Source organism: Rhodnius prolixus, unplaced genomic scaffold (assembly GCF_049639745.1).
Source record: "Rhodnius prolixus isolate KJV_2025 unplaced genomic scaffold, Rpr scaffold_12, whole genome shotgun sequence".
NCBI lineage: Eukaryota > Metazoa > Arthropoda > Insecta > Hemiptera > Reduviidae > Rhodnius > Rhodnius prolixus.
The window spans coordinates 9,807,002-9,825,362 of record NW_027411635.1 but is presented as its reverse complement, the minus strand read 5'-3'; the positions used below and the strand labels follow the sequence as shown (position 1 = coordinate 9,825,362).

The window sequence follows — 18,361 nt, the reverse complement described above, 5'->3', positions numbered from 1 at the left end:
AAAAACAATAGAACTAATAATATTAAATAAAGATATTTTACCAATGGCATATTCTCTTCCGATGGTATCTCGTTGTAGGCAATCTATGGCATTTTTAAAATGAATTCAAATTTATTAAATTTAAAACCTTATGGATTGATTCGTCATCTGCGCAAAATAATGCCATATTTTTAGTCTTCCCGCACTTTTTTTTGTATATTACCCACGCGCATTTTTTTGTCATAATTGTGGAATTTCATGTCAGTTTTACTATTGATTGATTAATACCCGTTCTTATGAACATGTTCTACTTCAGACTGTAAATTTTCTTCTATTGTATAATTTTAAAAAATTTAACTTTTCTTTGGCATAAGAAAAGTTGTGCGTTGTTCTTGCTACAACTATAAAATGCCTTGTTTACTTATCTATCAAATTTATTGCTGGAAATATTAGCATAAATCTTTTTAATGTAACGCCAATACTTTCGTTCCTTAGCTATTCCCCAACTATCCTTGCAGGCAAAAACCTTGGAAGTTTTTCTTCAGTTACTCCGTATTTTTTTATTTTTAACCTGTATAGAGTGGACAATGGAGCGATAGAGGTGGGAATCTGAGGGTACCATGCCTGCAATGAAAACTGAGTAGGGAAGAAGATAAAAATCTTATATTAGCGAACACGTTTGAGATGCCTTGTCTTCTCGGTGGATAATTTTTTTCCTCAACCAATAAGAAATATTCATCCTACACGCTCAACAAGAGACCCAACAGTAACTTAGGCATTAAAATCCCTAACCGGAACTACCACTTCACTGAATGAATTTTTCACTTTTGTGAGATTTGTTCGGAAACATCTTATGATTTTTTAGATCTTCCTACTTAAATTTAACATATGCTAGACGCATAACGTTTCTTTGAACTGAATTTCTAAGAAATTCATTTTTATTCTTAATCGCACAGATTTCTCTATTAGCTGATACAAGCATTACCTGGAAATAAAAAGGGTTGCTAAAAAAAAAATGTCGGTAGGTAAAGGTTCAAAAAGCGCTTTTGCATTCACAAAAACAAACACACATAATTTTCTTATGCCTTGACCAGTTTTTCAAAAAATTCTGATTGAAAAACAAAGTGGTGCACTAATTTTGATCACCAGTAGTTCATAATATGATATAATATATTATATAATTGAAGTGAGAAAGTCAATTTCTGAGACAATTTTTTCATTCAATATTTTAGTTCTAGAAAAAGAATTAAATAAATTTGTTGACCATACCATTCCCATCGATTCCTTTTTGTTCAATCTGAGTTCTTTTAGCATTTGATTCCTTTGCTCCATCATCAATGTTCGCTCGTAAGTATAGGCTGAAATGTCGTTATCCGTCTGTGAAAGAGTGAAAATATTTGAGCATCAATGCAAACGCTAGAACTTTGTCCGAGGATCCTATGAGAGATGTTGACTGCAGTTTTTTTTCTTTTTCTCATTGAGTGTGCGTGTATGACAGGTGTGTGGGGTGGAGCAGACAGGTGTATTTACACTGGACTGGCCCTCAAAATGGACCTACGCAACTTATTAGAGCTGGCCAAATATCTAGCCTTGCCTACATATTGGGATACTCCTCAGATTAGGTCATTTTAGATATTAGGTAAGAAACAGATTAAGAAGCTCAGACTTGACTTGGCTACTCTGAGAGTGAGTAGATAATAATGATAATAATAAATAAATAAATAATAATAATAAAAGTAATAAATAAGTAATAGTAATAAGTAATAGTAATAAGTAATAGTAATAAGTAATAGTAATAAGTAATAGTAATAAGTAATAGTAATAAGTAATAGTAATAAGTAATAGTAATAAGTAATAGTAATAAGTAATAGTAATAAGTAATAGTAATAAGTAATAGTAATAAGTAATAGTAATAAGTAATAGTAATAAGTAATAGTAATAAGTAATAGTAATAAGTAATAGTAATAAGTAATAGTAATAAGTAATAGTAATAAGTAATAGTAATAAGTAATAGTAATAAGTAATAGTAATAAGTAATAGTAATAAGTAATAGTAATAAGTAATAGTAATAAGTAATAGTAATAAGTAATAGTAATAAGTAATAGTAATAAGTAATAGTAATAAGTAATAGTAATAAGTAATAGTAATAAGTAATAGTAATAAGTAATAGTAATAAGTAATAGTAATAAGTAATAGTAATAAGTAATAGTAATAAGTAATAGTAATAAGTAATAGTAATAAGTAATAGTAATAAGTAATAGTAATAAGTAATAGTAATAAGTAATAGTAATAAGTAATAGTAATAAGTAATAGTAATAAGTAATAGTAATAAGTAATAATAATAATAATGGGGCGGATGACCTCGGTGGTTGGTAGATGAAGTAGATCTGGTTGGTTGGCTGGAGGGTGTTGTTGGGAGTTTGGTTTGGTGCGTGTTTTTCGAGTTTGTGTTGGGTGTGTGCGAGTGGGTGATTTTATTTGTTTTATTTAATTGTAATTATGTGATTGTTGTTGATGATTTGTTGTTGTGTTGTTGTTGTTGTTGTTGTTGTTGTGATTGTCTGTGCCTGTTGGCTTTGTTGGCCGGGACTTGTGTGTGTTGAGGGCTCATTTTGTGGTCATTTGGTTGAGCGGAAGAGGTGTGTACGTGAGGCGGGTATGAGCTAGCGCTCGGGGACCGCCCCTATAAAAAAAAATAAAAATAAAATAATAATAATAATAATAATAATAATGACTTTTATTTTCTTTTTCATGGAGTCCTACCTTTTCAGCTGCAATGGAAGCATCCTCATCCATGAGCCTTTTAGGCACTGCCAAATCAGACATATTAACTAAGTGGCCCGCCCATCTGAGCCAGCCAAGTTTGATCACTTTAACGATGTCATTCTAATTAGACGCATTAGTTTTGCTGTGTGTAGTTACGGCAGAATGCAATTCTACACTGGTCTATTTATTATCAATATAAAGTAGAGCCTAGGGCTGCTTACTAGTGCTCACAGATATCCGGGTCTAGAATCTGGTACCTAGGTTAAACCTCACACAGGGTGTTTTAGGTGTCAGTTGAAGAACAGCCATAGGACTTAAACTGCTAGCCCTTTGTGCAGATGGAGCAATAAATCAGTTTGTCTGCTATCAATGTAGAGCAGGTCTAAAGGCCCAAAGCACCAAATATCCTGCCAAATCCTTGGCCACAAATATTAGGTTTTAAATAAACTAAATTTCACTTACCATTTCCACAACTTCTACTTCAGCTTCAATCCTCAGATGATACAGGAAGGTTTTCAAATCTTTCTTCATCTGAATGGAATTGTCCTCCATTTGCGCCACAGTGAAAATGCGCAATTTACAATTTTTCCAAGTGCGATGTTGCTTCAATAAGAATGGAAGCAGCATCAACAAACCGCCATCATGTACAATCCACCAAATGTCAATATTGCCGGTCATCTGCAATTTGCAAGGCAGGTTTTTTACACTCTAACCCCCTCAAATTGATTCATTGGCGTCTTTAACAATTCAGAAATCAGAAAAGGTCTCTTCTACTTACCTTAATCGTGGAATTCGGAAAGAAGTTGATGCCTTTAGGTACGAGCAATGCCATTCTGGCTGCCGCCACATTCCGTACTGATTTCAAGAAAGTGTGCCATGTCCTTTCGTTTTCAGAGTTCCTCCAGGAGTAAGGCCAACCGAGGATTACAGTGTTAGGCTTCATGCCGCCCAGTCCCGTCGTCTGGATCCTGCTCAATTAAGGACCAAAAAAATAGTAAAACTTCAAATTTAAGATTAAATTACTATTAAATGCTTAATGGCAGAAAAAAAGCGTTGAAAAAGCTTGAATTTCAGTTTTCAAAAATTCCGTTAGTTTAGAGGAAATGAAAAAGCGATTTCAATTTAAAGGTTAAATTTGATTGGAAAACGTTTAATCTGATTGAGTGATGTTTAAATTTTATTTGTATCAATTTGGGTTAAAGAAGATTTAATTTGATGGAAGAAACGTGATTTTAAATAAAAGGATTTAAAATGTACAAATAGATAAAATGACTTAATTTTGATTAATTTAGTAAGTATATTAAAAAATAAAATTAAAAAGTACAAATAAGATAAGGCTTAGATTTTACAAGTAAGAGATTCCTTCGGCGATGTCTGAAGCGACCAACACATCAACAAAGCCTTTGACTCGTTCCTCATCCATCAACTTGCGTAGACTCTGCTTAGCGGCCATTGCCTCACCGCTGCACTGGCTAAAGTCGCCGGGCACCACGGACACAGTCACAGTCAGTCCTTTGCCTGCGAAGAAAAAAAAATCAACAATAAGTGCGGGTGCAAAATCAGACGCAATGCTAAACCAAGGCCATGAAATATGCTACATTTACCTGCTTTCAACTGTGAAGCAAACGTAAAGATTTTACGGTACTTAGGCAGATAGTCTTCTGTGAGCTTGCAGAGGATCAAAATCTGTGGACGCCAATTTTTTGTGTGCGGTGGTCCTTCTTCAAGGCGCAGCAACGAGTATCTAGCTGCAGACAATGCCAAGCCGCTAATTCCATCGCCCCACTCCTTTTCCGCACTGCAAACACAACACTGACTCGAATAAGTACAAAAAATAGATTAAAAAAGAAGAAATAGTTTATTGAATACTCACCCTCGATATTCGATATACTTGTAGATGAGTCCAGCCATGCCCATAGCGACTAGAGCATAGTACCAACTTGACATGAACATTACGGCAATACAAAGAGCCAATCCTAAGAACGATAGAGACCTAAAAGCAAATTAAATCCCTATGAGAACAGAGCAAGCTTCTAGTTCCTAAGAACAAGAGTAAAGATGAAGGCCTCAACTTAAATTTAGAAGATGTCTTGTGAGTGAGACAAACTTGGTAAGAGCTCCGTGTCTCAAAGATTTTCTCAACACTGAAAGAGCCCCTACAAATAGGAAATTACAAATTTGAAACCGTCACAGAGTTCGTTTTCTGGGATCCCTTGTGTCAGCGGAGAATGACGTTTCACAGGAAGTAAAAAGGAGATTGATGTCAGCGAATAAATGCTATTATGGTCTAAGTAAGCATTTTAAAAGCAAATTATTGACGAGAGGTACTAAACTGAGGCTCTGCAAGACTCTTATTAGGCCCGTTTTGGTGTGTGCCTCGGAAACATGGACCATCTCAAAGGCGGACGAAAACCGTCTGCTGGTGTTCGAAAGAAAGCTGCTTCGTAAGATTTATGGCCCAGTACGTGAAGGCACGACCTGGCGACGTAGGCACAACAGGGAGCTGTAGGCACTATTAGAAGAGCTCCCGATAGTAAATTGGATCAAGTTGAGCAAACAATTACTGTGTGTCACCTAATGAGCACCCACCCAAGAGTGTGCCTCCTTAATTACTTGTGGTCTCAAAGAAGTTAAATTACACTAAATGATCTCTAGGCCACTTGTGCTTGTTTTCAGGGAGGATGGTAGCTGGATAATGAGGATATTAGAGGACTGACATGAGTGAAAACGCTAGAACAGAGTCACCTATATCAAGACGTGATCAGATTGGAAATGAAAGACATATTAAGGTCATTATGAAGGTATTATAAAACATAATAGGAAGTTTTACTGATTTACAGGATTTAGATCTGGATGACTGGAAGACTTAGTGAACTCATAGACCTCCTTAAAAAAAAAAAATGGCCGAGGACTTACCAGTGATAATATTTAAATCTTGGACGCCAATTTGGAGTACGCAAGATGGTCTGCAAGGCGCATGCAAGATTCACAAATCCGTAACACATTAGAAAGAACATGGAAAGCAATGGCGCCAGGTAGTCTACATTGCCGAGCAGGATACCACACTGGCAAATGGACAACGTCAGCAGTAGAGCTCGTGTTGGCTCGCCACGCGATGAAGACACCGCAAACGGTGCTAAAAATGGCACTATTCCATCTTTAGCAATTGCCTGCAAAAATAAATAAGATACTATACATACTCATTCTTAGACAGTGTAAAGTGTCTCTACGTCCACCTCCAAATAGTAAATAGTGTTCAGCAAGTGAAGCTGCACTAAGCTCTTGAAAAATCGAAGGGCAAGATATCTTTGATCAGGAATTTCTCGGCATTTGTTCTCCGATATCACAGCCAAATGACTAAGCTTATTATGGTTATGGAAGAAACCTTCTTTTTTCGTAATATTTTATTTTTCCCAACTGTCAATCTTGCAAAACAATTCTGCTGCCTTAACCAAAAGTCACATATCGTAAAGTAGCGAGTGCACAGCAATCAAACAAGCAGCCGTTTCTTTCTCTTCTGATAAAATCTGCAAAGGAGCTCTGATTTAATTAAACTCACTTTGGGGCGTCATTTTCTAGATCTGCCATTCCCTATTGTTCAGTCCCTGAAAACAAGTTTGAATTTAAAACTGTTGGCACCACCTTGTCAACAAGTCATCCTCCCCTTACTAGGTGGCTGTGGCCATTGTAGGAAGAGAGGTACAACATGTGCAGTCGGTTCCGCGTCAGGTCCGCGTCTGTCTGGGCCCAACAGCCATGGTACCTGCCAGCAATTTGTACAAGTCAAGGTATTTCAGCAAGTTTCCAAGTCAAGTGCCGAAGGTCAGTCTATGTCTAAATTATAATAAGAATATGTCAGTCTGGGTCTAAATTGTAAAAAAAACAAGTTAGTCTGTGTTTTAATTATAAGGAGAACATAAAACTGTAAGTCATTCAAACATTCTTATATGGTCCAGACCTCCCAATTGTGTTTCTGTTCAATTGAATTAACTGCAATTATAGAAAAATTTTCTTGTCAAAATCTCTTGGTGTATTAAGCGTTGGTGGCATCCCCCACTCCTCTGAATTTCAGGAATTACAAACTAGTATTCCTTTCAGTTAGCTCACCATCTTATTATTTTTTATTATATCAAAAATTATCACTGTCCTCATTCAATATCTCTCACCTGTAAAAAAAAAAAAGCCAGATCGGGTCGTGGCACTTATCTGGTCCGGCACCGTTTTAAGGTGTTCCATTTGTGACAAATTACCTTCACACATAAAAATCCCATTGCCTAGCAGCACCACCGAAGAAAACAGAAGTCTGCTTTCAAGTTACATCGATCGCCCCCCCAAAACCACTAATATTATATCCTTTTCCGGAAGAAATGTTGAAATAAAATACAAGCAGTTAACATGCAAAGAATAATAAAAATTGTTCAAGCTTTCCCGAGAATATTTAATAAAAATCAAAAAGCTATTCTGTAATGCTTCTTCCTAATAAGAGTTAAAAATAAATAATGTAAGAATTTGATAGCATTGAAGTTTATTTACACGTGTTCTACAGCCCACCTTCTTCGATTACAGTTTTTTGTTTCTAAAACCAAAGGAAAAAAGAAAAGACATACCTGTAACAATCTGGGAGCGCCGGTTAAACTTTGCAGGCCAGCACCTAGCGTAGAAAGAAAAGATCCAATCAAAATTACCCATTCATTTGGCCATGCCATATTCGCTACAACCAATCTACCGCCGATACTTTGACCAAATCTATAGCACAAAATCAAAAGCACAATAAATATTTTATTGTGGGTAATAATATAAAAAAGAAATTAATTGAATCTAGATAATACTTACTTATCACGTAACAATAAATTGTCTACTGTACCAGCAAACAATAAAACAGAAGACAGATATACCGTGCTTGTGGTTAGAATAGCGCAAATAGTGCCAATCGGGATGGATTTTTGAGCATCTGCCAAATCACCCGAACGATTTGAGCCAGCCATTATGCCTAAATAAATAAATAAAATCCATGAATACTAAAGTTAAGAAGTATATTTCAATGCCTTGCACTACAATATATGACCACGTTCTTAATATACCTGTAACTGATGGAAAAAAAATTCCAATCAAAATGGTAAAAGTTGTGGTCAAATCTGCAACCACTTGATTGTAGGTTGGTCGATCCAAAGTCTGAATTTCTTCTGGATCTTTGCTGACGGCAATGAATTGGCCTTCGCTCAAAAAATAGTCGCCAATATTGTCTATGACATAACAGAAAGAGAGATATTAGTTCTGTTGCTTATAAATTAAAAACAATTGATCACACTTATACTAAAACTATGCGTACCAAAAAATACTCCAGATGCTAATCCCTGGATTCCATTGCGTACGCTTACTTCATGATTCTCAAAATATGGATCACAGATCACACTAGAGCCATTCACATTGCAGAAGATCTCGTACACTGCACCTCCAACCTCTTTAGTACAATTGTTGGAGTCGACAGCCTTTAATAGTCTCGTACCAAGTACACACATTCTAGACTCATAACGCAAAGTAATTAAAGTCACTCCTAACAAAAAATTTAAAGTACATTATAAACTTTAACCAAAACTTACTTCAACTTTTCATTCCCATAGAAATTGACAAATATCCCTGCATAGACAGCCAATATTGACAAGATAACACAAGCCAACGCGACGCCAGCGAATTTATTCACAAATTTCACGCCAATAAATACAATGGTGCCCATAACCATCAATAAGCCCGTGCCATAAACTCTGAAATTGTTGTACATTATCTCCACATCTTTGGTAAAGTCGCCAAATATGGAGAGGCCGGGTGCCATATATGTCTGTGAAAAATTTGATTAGGTTATTACTAAATAAAAAATAGTTTGTATTTGTGTTGTAACTATCATAAGATTGAACGATAGTTATTATATGAACTAGTTTCGATGACTATTTGGTCGAAAATGGTCTAGAGAATATTGTATTTAATTAAGGAACCTCTTAGCTGGCAGACTGTTATTACCTTACTTTTCACTGCACTGAATACTATAGAATCTGGGAAACAATATTAGTACAGGTCTATAAGGTATAATTTGGAGACTAAAACTCAATAGTTGGATTTTCTATATTTTGCTATTTGAGGAATTTCACAGTTGGGTTGACTTCAGCTTAATAGCTATGTTATATGTTATGGTTTTAATCTAGCCTGGAAAAAGCCAGGCTTTGCTTAGTTAAGGATTAATTTGCAGTACTTACCAAAACAATTTCTACAGCTCCAATAATGTACATGGCTGCCGCTAAGGTAGTACCAGTGTAAAATAGCATTCCCACAGCGCCGCCAAATTCTGGCCCAAGAGATCTCGAGATCATGAAATAAGATCCACCAGCTGGTACGACACCATTTGTAGCTATAGCACTCATGGAGATAGCCGTTAACATTGTCTTTAAGAGTTTTAGAACGTAACAAGGAAAAAAAAGATGACACATTTATTGGAGAAACCATGGAATAAGCATCAATGCAAGAACATGCAAGGATTTATTACTTGAACTTACCACACAACAACAACAGAGCACTATCAGGAATCCTTGAACAGCACCAGCTGTACCAACCACCCAAGTAAGTCTTATGAATAGGATGACGCCGAAAATGTTCTGGATACATGGTAGATAGACGCCAACCAATGTTCCCATCGAGGCACCACCTTTTGTATCAGTTGGCTTAGCATCCGGATCGCTGGACGCCGGTGGGATTGTATTGGAATAGTTGGCCAACGAGCTAATAAGCGTGGATATTCTTGGACGGTCTTCCATTTCTTCCTGTGAAATATAAAGCAGAGAGAGAGATGATCAACGTAACAAACACATACCAAGCTGAGCTGATCTCACATAAAGTATTTACAAATCAAACAAAGCAGTTGGGAATTTCAACAAAAGTAAGTACTATTCCAAACGAGCGTATTCCTAGAACCAGAAATGAACCCTTCACAAAGATTAAAATATTAACTAAGAAAATACATTTTTCGGAGCTGAAATATTTTCAGTGCCCAGAAAAACCGAAAAATATTTTCAGATTTTATAAGCCATGGCATTTTTTGTATAGCATATATTTTGAGCCGTTCTTTGAATTAAATAGACCGGAATTTAAAAAAATCCTATGAGCTCTACAACCAGGTACATAAAAATACCAACAAATACTTTGAAATTGAATTTGAAGAAACATGTTCAATCAAAAAACTTTCTCGGAGTTAGTTGTAATCGGTAAATTTTCAGCTCTGAAAAATATTTGCAATAACTACGAGCAATTATAAAAAAATAATAATAGATTTGTCTTGCCTTTGAGATTTTTCTAAGCCAAGGTACTTTCAACATTTTTTATCACGGTTTCAATACTTTCAGAGCCGTACTCTAAAATCACATCAAGTTCTCGAATAATGCCTGCTTTGAGCTGAAGCTAAACGCAACAAACTCTAAATAATTGGATTCTCACTGAAAATGACCTTTAGATTTTTATGATTGTCAGATTTTGTTTTCTCTCAAAATATTATCAGCGAACCCGAGCCACAAAAAAAAGTAACACATACTCAGATTTTATGTAGTTCCAAATTTTCAGAACATTTCAGAGCTTGATGCACAATATTAAACAAATAATAATCCCTAAATGCTTTGAAGCTACAAAGCAATTACTCTGAAAGAATTCTTTTACTCAGGAAATAAACTTCACAAATAAAGACTAACCGAATATAGGAAGAGATTGGTCTCATAGCCGGACAGAATGTCCTTCGAAGGTACAAATGGTTGGGCATCTCCACTATCACCTGAAAAAAAAAAAAATCACTTAAACATTGCATTAATTTTTTTTTTCATGAACTTTTATGCACTCAAATACACTTGATGAACTTTTGTGTGTAGGATCTATAAAAAAAATGACAGTTTTTCAAAACCTTAGAAATTATATAAATCGCTTCCTTTTAAAAACTCTTGGAGTTGGTTTCAAAACTTTAATACTGAAGATAAGACTTTCGAAAGGGCAAAACCCAACACCCAATACAAAAGTATTGGTGCAATTGCTGTAGAACTGGCGTGATTAAATACAAGGTTAGCTGGCCGTCTCAATACTGTAGATAAGTAGAAATGAGATGTAGGGTAAACAATCCATTTAGCACCGCTCTTCTATACAAGAACAGTGACATATAATGAGAGTCTACTACATCTATTTCGTAATCTACTGCTGGGAAGATAAAAGTGTTGCTTCTTACAGTGCCTGACCCATCCTTCTTGCTCTTCCAACCAATTCTTCTGAACAAGCCTACTTTTCAGAACTTCTTTGCTGCGCACGCTTTTCATGTAAACCTTAACACCTAGTTAACTCAAAATCATAAATAGAAAAATAAATCACAAAATAGCGTTGATCGCACTGAATTTCTGTGTCGACGCCTCTAAAGTGGTATTAATTAAAGGACTGGAAAACTATATTGCATTTAAAATGTTTTTCTAATTGGAGTGCCACATCATATAGCGATTGCAGATAATGAGGAAGTGGATAGGTTGGCCAATAAAGCACTTCATTTCCTTTCACTGATCCAAGCATGCTATTGGTGTGTCATTACCCACACAAGTACGTCGAGCAACCGGGATAGTTTTGCCGCAATAATTCTTGTGGATAAGATCAGTGGGTTGCCAGCAAGATTCTGATAGGAGACTGTCTGGAACTCTGTTCTTTGGTCTTGCTTTAACCTCTCTCATGCTTATGTTTGGGTCCGCCATGGGCATGGGTGGTCAGGATCTGGTAGTCCTTTAAACAGCTTATTCTTTTTCCCGCAATTGCTGTCTGTTTCACTCGAATACCAATGAGTCTTAGAACTTAGTGAGGACTCATGTGGGTGGGATTTATTTATTTCTTTGCTAAGCTATATGGGGCTTTAGATAGCTGCCCACATCTATGACTCGCTGGAAACGTGACGGTGAGAACAAACATTGCTTCTGCACCTACTTTTTTGATGTTCTAGAACACTTCTTTTATAATAACGAAGTTTAAACTTCAATTACACACATATTTTCTTTTACTTCTTTGAATTTATTGTGCTATCATCTCTAAGTGAACATCAAAGTATTTGAAGCAACTCACCCCAACGTTTGCAATATTCATTACAATCTCATTTGTCCCTCTATTCCTTCTAAACCTCAACATTTTCGACTTTAGTAAGTAAGACTTCATTTTTATTTTAGATAATACTTTCTTAAGTCTTACTAAAAGCTTTATGAGCTGCATACCACGAAAACCAACCTAATCATCTTCAATGTTATCAAAATGAAGGAAATTTTGTTGTTCAACACATCCAAACTAAGATTTAAGCAATTTTTGCTTATATTTTGATCCAATGAAAACTTTAAAATTCTTCCGAAGCCCATTTACTTATCAACAACATGATTGAAGAGGATATACTGAGACAGTAGGATTAAAATAACACAATGATTACATGGATTCTTGAAACTGACGTGCAGTTTGTTCTTTGTCTGACCTAGGCATGGGGATAAGCGAGGAATTTCCTACAGCTTACAGAAAGATGCCTATACAACAATCAAGCACATTGGATATTTTTAACATTAAAACATTCACAAAAGGCAAAAAATTGTCTTTTTTAAAAATGTAAAACGTCATTTTTTTCAAAACTATACTTACTATAATGGCGTTAAAGAAAGTATATTCCCGTAAGAGAAAATCTGCTTTCTATTATAAGAGAAATCCAAAATAATACATAGGCATGATAGTGCTATTGTTTGGAATTGAAGCACGAGAAGACAATGGTAGCTAAGAGTGCCACTAGAGCACTTCAAGGACTTTACAAGTTGTAGAGTGATAATCCCTCCCAACTGCTCTTGGATTTCTCTTTTCGTTCGATATTTTTAATTACTTACAAAGATAAGAAAAAATAAATATTGAGTAATCATCACAATAATGGCGTCCATCTGTAGGTACGAGGGTCGTTTGAAAAGTCCGTGCAAAGTCAGAGAGATAGCACTACTGGCGCGTATCGAGGTTATGTTTAGTTAGTAGCATCTCTTGGAAGAACACACACCAAGTTTCAGCCAGATCGGTCTATTTCTTTGTGTTTGGCATTCGTTTGAATCGAGGAAGTCGAGTGATTTTCAAAAAATGGACGAAAAAGAATTTCGTGTGTTGATTAAACACTACTTTATGAAAGGCAAAACGCCTCAGGAGACTAAAGAGAAGCTTGATAAACATTATGGTGACTCTGCACCTTCGATTAGAACAGTTTATAAGTGGATTCAAAATTTTCGGAGTGGCCAAATGGGCACAAGTGACGCTGAACGTTCTGGACGCCCTGTTGAGGTTACTACTCCAGAAATCATTGATAAAATCCATGATATGGTGATGGATGACAGAAGAGTGAAGGTGCGTGAGATTGCTAGTGCTGTGGGCATCTCGAATGAACGGGTACATAATATTTTGCATTAACATTTGGACATGACAAAGCTATCAGCAAGATGGGTGCCGCGATTGCTCACGCTTGACCAAAAACGAAATCGTGTGAAGTGTTGCAAAGACGGTTTGCAGCTGTTCCAGAAGAATCCGCAGGACTTTAAGCGTCGTTTCGTCACTGTGGATGAAACATGGATACATCACTACACTCCTGAGACCAAAGAACAATCTAAACAATGGGTTACCAAGGGGGAATCTGCGCCAAAAAAGGCGAAGACCGTTCCTTCGGCCGGAAAGATTATGGCGACTGTCTTTTGGGATTCGCAAGGAATAATCCTCATCGACTATCTGGAAAAGGGTAAAACTATTACAGGTGCATATTATTCATCGTTATTGGACCGTTTGAAAACAGAGCTGCAAGAAAAACGCCCACGATTGGCCCACAAAAAAGTCCTTTTCCATCACGACAACGCACCAGCTCACACCTCAGCAGTTGTGGTCGCAAAATTAATGGAAATAGGGTTCCAACTCGTTTCACATCCCCCCTATTCTCCGGACTACTATTTGTTCCCCAATATGAAGAAATGGCTGGCGGGAAAAAGATTTTATTCAAACGAGGAGGTGATTGCAGAAACGAATGGCTATTTTTCAGACTTGGACAAATCGGAAGGGATCAACAAACTAGAGCAGCGTTGGACGAAGTGTATAAGCCTAAAAGGAGACTATGTTGAAAAATAAAAAAGGTTTACCCCAAAAAATTAAGTAGTTTTTATTTTTGCACGGACTTTTCAAACGACCCTCGTAAGTAACCATGTCTCAAAAAATCATGAATCACCGGAAGCTCAAACCACGGTTCTTTGCATGACATTTGGTTAGACCTCAAGTAAATAGCTTACGAGGCCTACAATTTCTCCCACCTGCAAAGCCTTATCTAAGTATTTTGGAGTTGGCGGTATCGTAATTTGATTCAAAACCATTTTCATTTTGATAAGTAGTTTTCTCCTGCTGAAAAAAGGTCTACCAACCTTTCTATGGATTAGCATGGCATACGAACTTCAATTATATTCCATTTTTTATCTTAATTTCAGCAGGTTCAAGATTGCCTTCTGAGCTATCAGGCGCTTTTTATTGATAAATGTCAGTGCAGATCTATTTCAGTCTGTTTCATCAGAACACAAATAGGACAGCAAAGATAAACCCTTAGCTTCTTCCCCTGTTCCATAAGCTAAGTTCCTACAATATGTATGTAAGCAGTTTCCTAAGATGTGCCAAGGTGAAAATATGGATTAATTGGCTAGATCTTCCTCTGCATAACACAGTTCTTAAAATTAAAATAACAGCAAAATGAAAGAAACAATAATGAAAAAATGAACCTACCAAATACCAACCTTTAGTGAATTTAGGCATCATCCCTTATTAAATATACCAAATTTTAAAGGTTGTCAATTTTAATTTATCGAGACATCGATAAATTTTCAGGCTCCATGACGCTAAATTGTTCCTTTCTTCTACGTACACTATATAAATGTCAAATCAAATTTTTTTCTCCCAATTTAATAAATTTCCTAAAATAACATATTAACCCAACAAATCTTATTAAATATTAAATCCCACACAAAAATCTTATGAAAATCTTTCTCATAAATTTAATCCACCCATAATCCCAAAAACAATTCATATAGATTCAAACTGGTTCACTGACAAACGTTATCTGAAACATTTTTACACAAAAAAAATTGTAAGTTTAAAATCATAATAAATAATTTAACAATAACAATATAATAATCCAAAATAACATTAATGGTGGACTGAGGCCTATTCACAGTCAGTGTCAGTCATTAAAAGAGTGTTTAGTGTAGCTCAAGCAATGTTTCTCAAACTGGTTGACCCTATCAGTTAGATGAATTTATAGTTAGTGAGATCAACTACTCTGGACTAAAGTATATGCTCACAAGTTTTTTGAGAGACATTTGAGATCACTTTCACAGCCAGTGACATCCCTTAAAAGAAAGTTTAGTCCGGCGCCAGCAATATGCCTCAAACTGAAAATTTCCTGAACTGCGTTTAAGTCTACTAGTTAGATGAAGATTTAGTTAGTGTGCTCACATTGTACTGGACAATAGTATGGTCACAAATTTGGAGGAAGAGGATTGTCGCCATAATGACACTGTGAAAAATTTTAAAGGAGTGTATAGTCTAGCTTGTGCAAATCCCGTAATTGGATGAGCTTTTATCTCCTAACCTGCTGACGATAGAATTCTATAGTTTGAATTGTAAATAAAGTAGTACATCTAGAAATAGCTTTAATCCATGGAATTAAATACTAAACAAAATAGATCTCCCAGGAGGTAAGTTGGCACAAGTCGATGAAAATGAAACTTTAATTCGACATCTGACGAGTACACTAACAGACACCTAATCTCTAGTGACTTGATATTTTGAATTCTAGACAATCTCACACCCAGACTACTACCCGTAAGAAAAATCACATTCTCCACATCTTTCGGCCATACAGCTATTTTAAAGGTAAGATAGGTTTTTTTTTTTTTTTTACAGACGAGCAGAACTTATAAAAGTTACTGTAAATTCAACTAATTTTACTAACAAGTTTTCACAAGGGAGGAGAAATGTACAATAACGAAATGTACAATGTACGAAATAACAAAATGTACAATAATGCCTTAGGCTGCGTTAAACGCAACTTCAGCCGAATTAATTTATCAAAATTATATATTTCTTTTGTAAAGAACAATTACATTAAACTTGTTTTACATGGATGTTTTCAAGAAAAACTACCGCAAAAACTCAGCATAAGGCAACTTTACAGGAGATTAACATAGTTTTACTTAAAGTGTTCTCGTCCTTCCAGTTCTGCATAAACGCAAGACATAAACAATTTTAGCCCAACTGAAAGAACTGTCATGTTTTAAATCCAATATTGGAAGAATATGGAATAATTAATCCAATATTATTGGTATTCTTGAGAAGGTTTTTTTCACTTTTGCTATTACGGATCCAAGTAATAAAGCCACAGATGAAAACAGGAAAAAAAGTCACTAGATTTAAAAAACTGGACAATTTAAGCACTATGACTAGGTCTTTCTTTAACGCCTCATTGTTAGTAATGGATTTTCCGACTCGGTTGATCGCACGGCAACTGTGAGGTACTCTTCACACATCAAATCTATTCATATGAATTAATTTAAATATGATTAAGTTCTATTCTTTAAATAAAAACTAGTTTCGTCGCACTAAACTGCACATACAAACTACAAAAAGAAGCACCTCAGGATGAATGAATTTAATAATGCTCGAAGTGAAAACTTGAAAGAATTTAATATGGCATAAATAATTCGTTTCTTTGGTATTGTGCTAATTCGGAATGGTCTCTCTTATAATTGTTAAATTGTTTTCTCTATCCATTACATTCAATAAATTATAAATAATCAATAATGCAAAATTAACACCAACCTCATTGTCAATTTTCACTAATTCAACACACTAAAGTCAAAGAAAACACACACACATGCATACATAATATATATGAATAAATAAATATATATTTTTATGAATATTTAAACGCATTATGGCTTTCATTATGATAAAAGCCTGCTATTATTGTTTTTATTTTTTTTTTTTCTTGTTACTTTTCTACCGGTTATCACAACAACTCAGGGCATAATGCTGTTTCGAAGACATTATCAGTGACTATTAAAACCCTTTTTAATGACTGTTTCAGTTAATTTGGCTACTTCTGGGAGAAATGATCATTAACCCAGCGTTTCTCAACTTTTTTGCTGTGAAAACCAACATATTTCTAGGAAGTTGTACTGCGATTCAATTATATAAAGTAAAGTAATCGCCTATTTTTTCAGGCGGGGCTTAACGTCCAACTACCAACTAGGTGTTGTGGACGGGGACAGAAGCTCGTACTTTACTATTAAAAAATCTTCTCAAACAAATAAAAAGTAGTTATACGCGGGATTCGAATTGAGGATCTCCCACTTGCAAAGCCACACTCTTGACCACTAGACCACACACTGACTACATAGAAAAAGATCTTGTTCACGCAAAGTTATACTTATCTTTGATACTTTAATATGATTAAAAATTGAACGCGACTTAAAGGTATTTCAAAAAGGTAGTTCAAACCTTCAAATTTTATTCACGTACGAAGTTTGGACAGTAGACCAAGGTCAACCCATCCCTCACCAGAATTGACCAAAACCGCATTCATATGAAAAATTATTTAAATAAAAGATACGGATCCATACGTGAAATTTAGATACGAAAATTGAAGAAAATCTAAGAAGCCATTTTCATGAAAATAAAAAAAAAAGTGAAAAATTCACTAAGTAAAGTCGTACTTCCAATACAAAGGATTTTCTTTGAACTCAGAATTTCATTTATCACCTTTAAATAGAATTTGAGTTTATTAGGCTTGAGATAACTAGTAGAACCGTACATTACATTGAAATGCACTTTAAAGGAAAGCCAACTGATGGATGAGGTGGTCTAATACTCTTAGAAAAGCTTTTAATAGAATTTTTCAGGGAAATTTTTAAAATAAAAAGTAAGAGAGACCTGTATAATAAACAGTTTTTAGAAAATCCTTGAAACCATTTTCGAGAATATCAAAAAAAAATTGAAAAATCTATACAGCAAAGTGGTACTTAGGTGTTGGTGGACGGGGACAGAAGTACGTACATGCTTTACCATTAAAATTTTTTCAAACAAAAAAAAAGTCTAAACGCGGGATTTGAGCTAGGAATCTCTTACTTACGCTTCATAACCACTGCACTAATCGTAAGTTGAGTGATTTTGATCGCTAAGCTATAGTCGGCTCTCCTAAAAGGGCCAAATCGAAATATATAAGTATCTTCCAGCAATTTTTGGTTTTCAGCAATTTTTTCTAACTAAGGAACCTCAAAATCCGGTGGAAAATTTTATCGCAATACTTTCTTTATCATTTAAAAAGATGCAATTTTATTTAATATTATTTGAACTTGTACTCTAGTCAGTAAGGCCTTAAATAGGTATATAACAAATTGATAAGTACGAGTATATAATATTCAGATATAATTAACGTTTTGTAGTACAGAGAAAGTTGTATAAATCGAATTATTGTTCTATACAACATATGTTGCATAGAAAAAGTTTTTCATACATAAATGTACTCATA

At 35.2% G+C, this 18,361-nt stretch overlaps 1 protein-coding gene across 5 annotated transcripts in view; it reads right to left on the bottom strand.

Moving 5' to 3' along the window:
• kcc (solute carrier family 12 member kcc) overlaps positions 1–18,361 on the bottom strand; it is a 42,359-nt gene that overhangs the window by 1,986 nt on the left and 22,012 nt on the right. For 3 of the 5 annotated variants that reach the window (XM_074143097.1, XM_074143098.1, XM_074143099.1), the window contains 16 exons: positions 10,473–10,552; positions 9,291–9,554; positions 8,994–9,179; positions 8,346–8,581; positions 8,075–8,265; positions 7,827–7,988; positions 7,579–7,735; positions 7,353–7,491; positions 5,662–5,915; positions 4,619–4,738; positions 4,350–4,543; positions 4,095–4,263; positions 3,524–3,713; positions 3,208–3,423; positions 1,249–1,356; positions 42–83 (listed from right to left, as the gene is read on the bottom strand). In XM_074143097.1, the coding sequence (XP_073999198.1) occupies positions 42–83; positions 1,249–1,356; positions 3,208–3,423; positions 3,524–3,713; positions 4,095–4,263; positions 4,350–4,543; positions 4,619–4,738; positions 5,662–5,915; positions 7,353–7,491; positions 7,579–7,735; positions 7,827–7,988; positions 8,075–8,265; positions 8,346–8,581; positions 8,994–9,179; positions 9,291–9,554; positions 10,473–10,552 (2,708 nt within the window). Of the gene's footprint in view, positions 1–41; positions 84–1,248; positions 1,357–3,207; positions 3,424–3,523; positions 3,714–4,094; positions 4,264–4,349; positions 4,544–4,618; positions 4,739–5,661; positions 5,916–7,352; positions 7,492–7,578; positions 7,736–7,826; positions 7,989–8,074; positions 8,266–8,345; positions 8,582–8,993; positions 9,180–9,290; positions 9,555–10,472; positions 10,553–14,567; positions 14,800–18,361 lie in introns of those variants that run through there. The other 2 variants (XM_074143101.1, XM_074143100.1) reach the window with 2 other exon arrangements.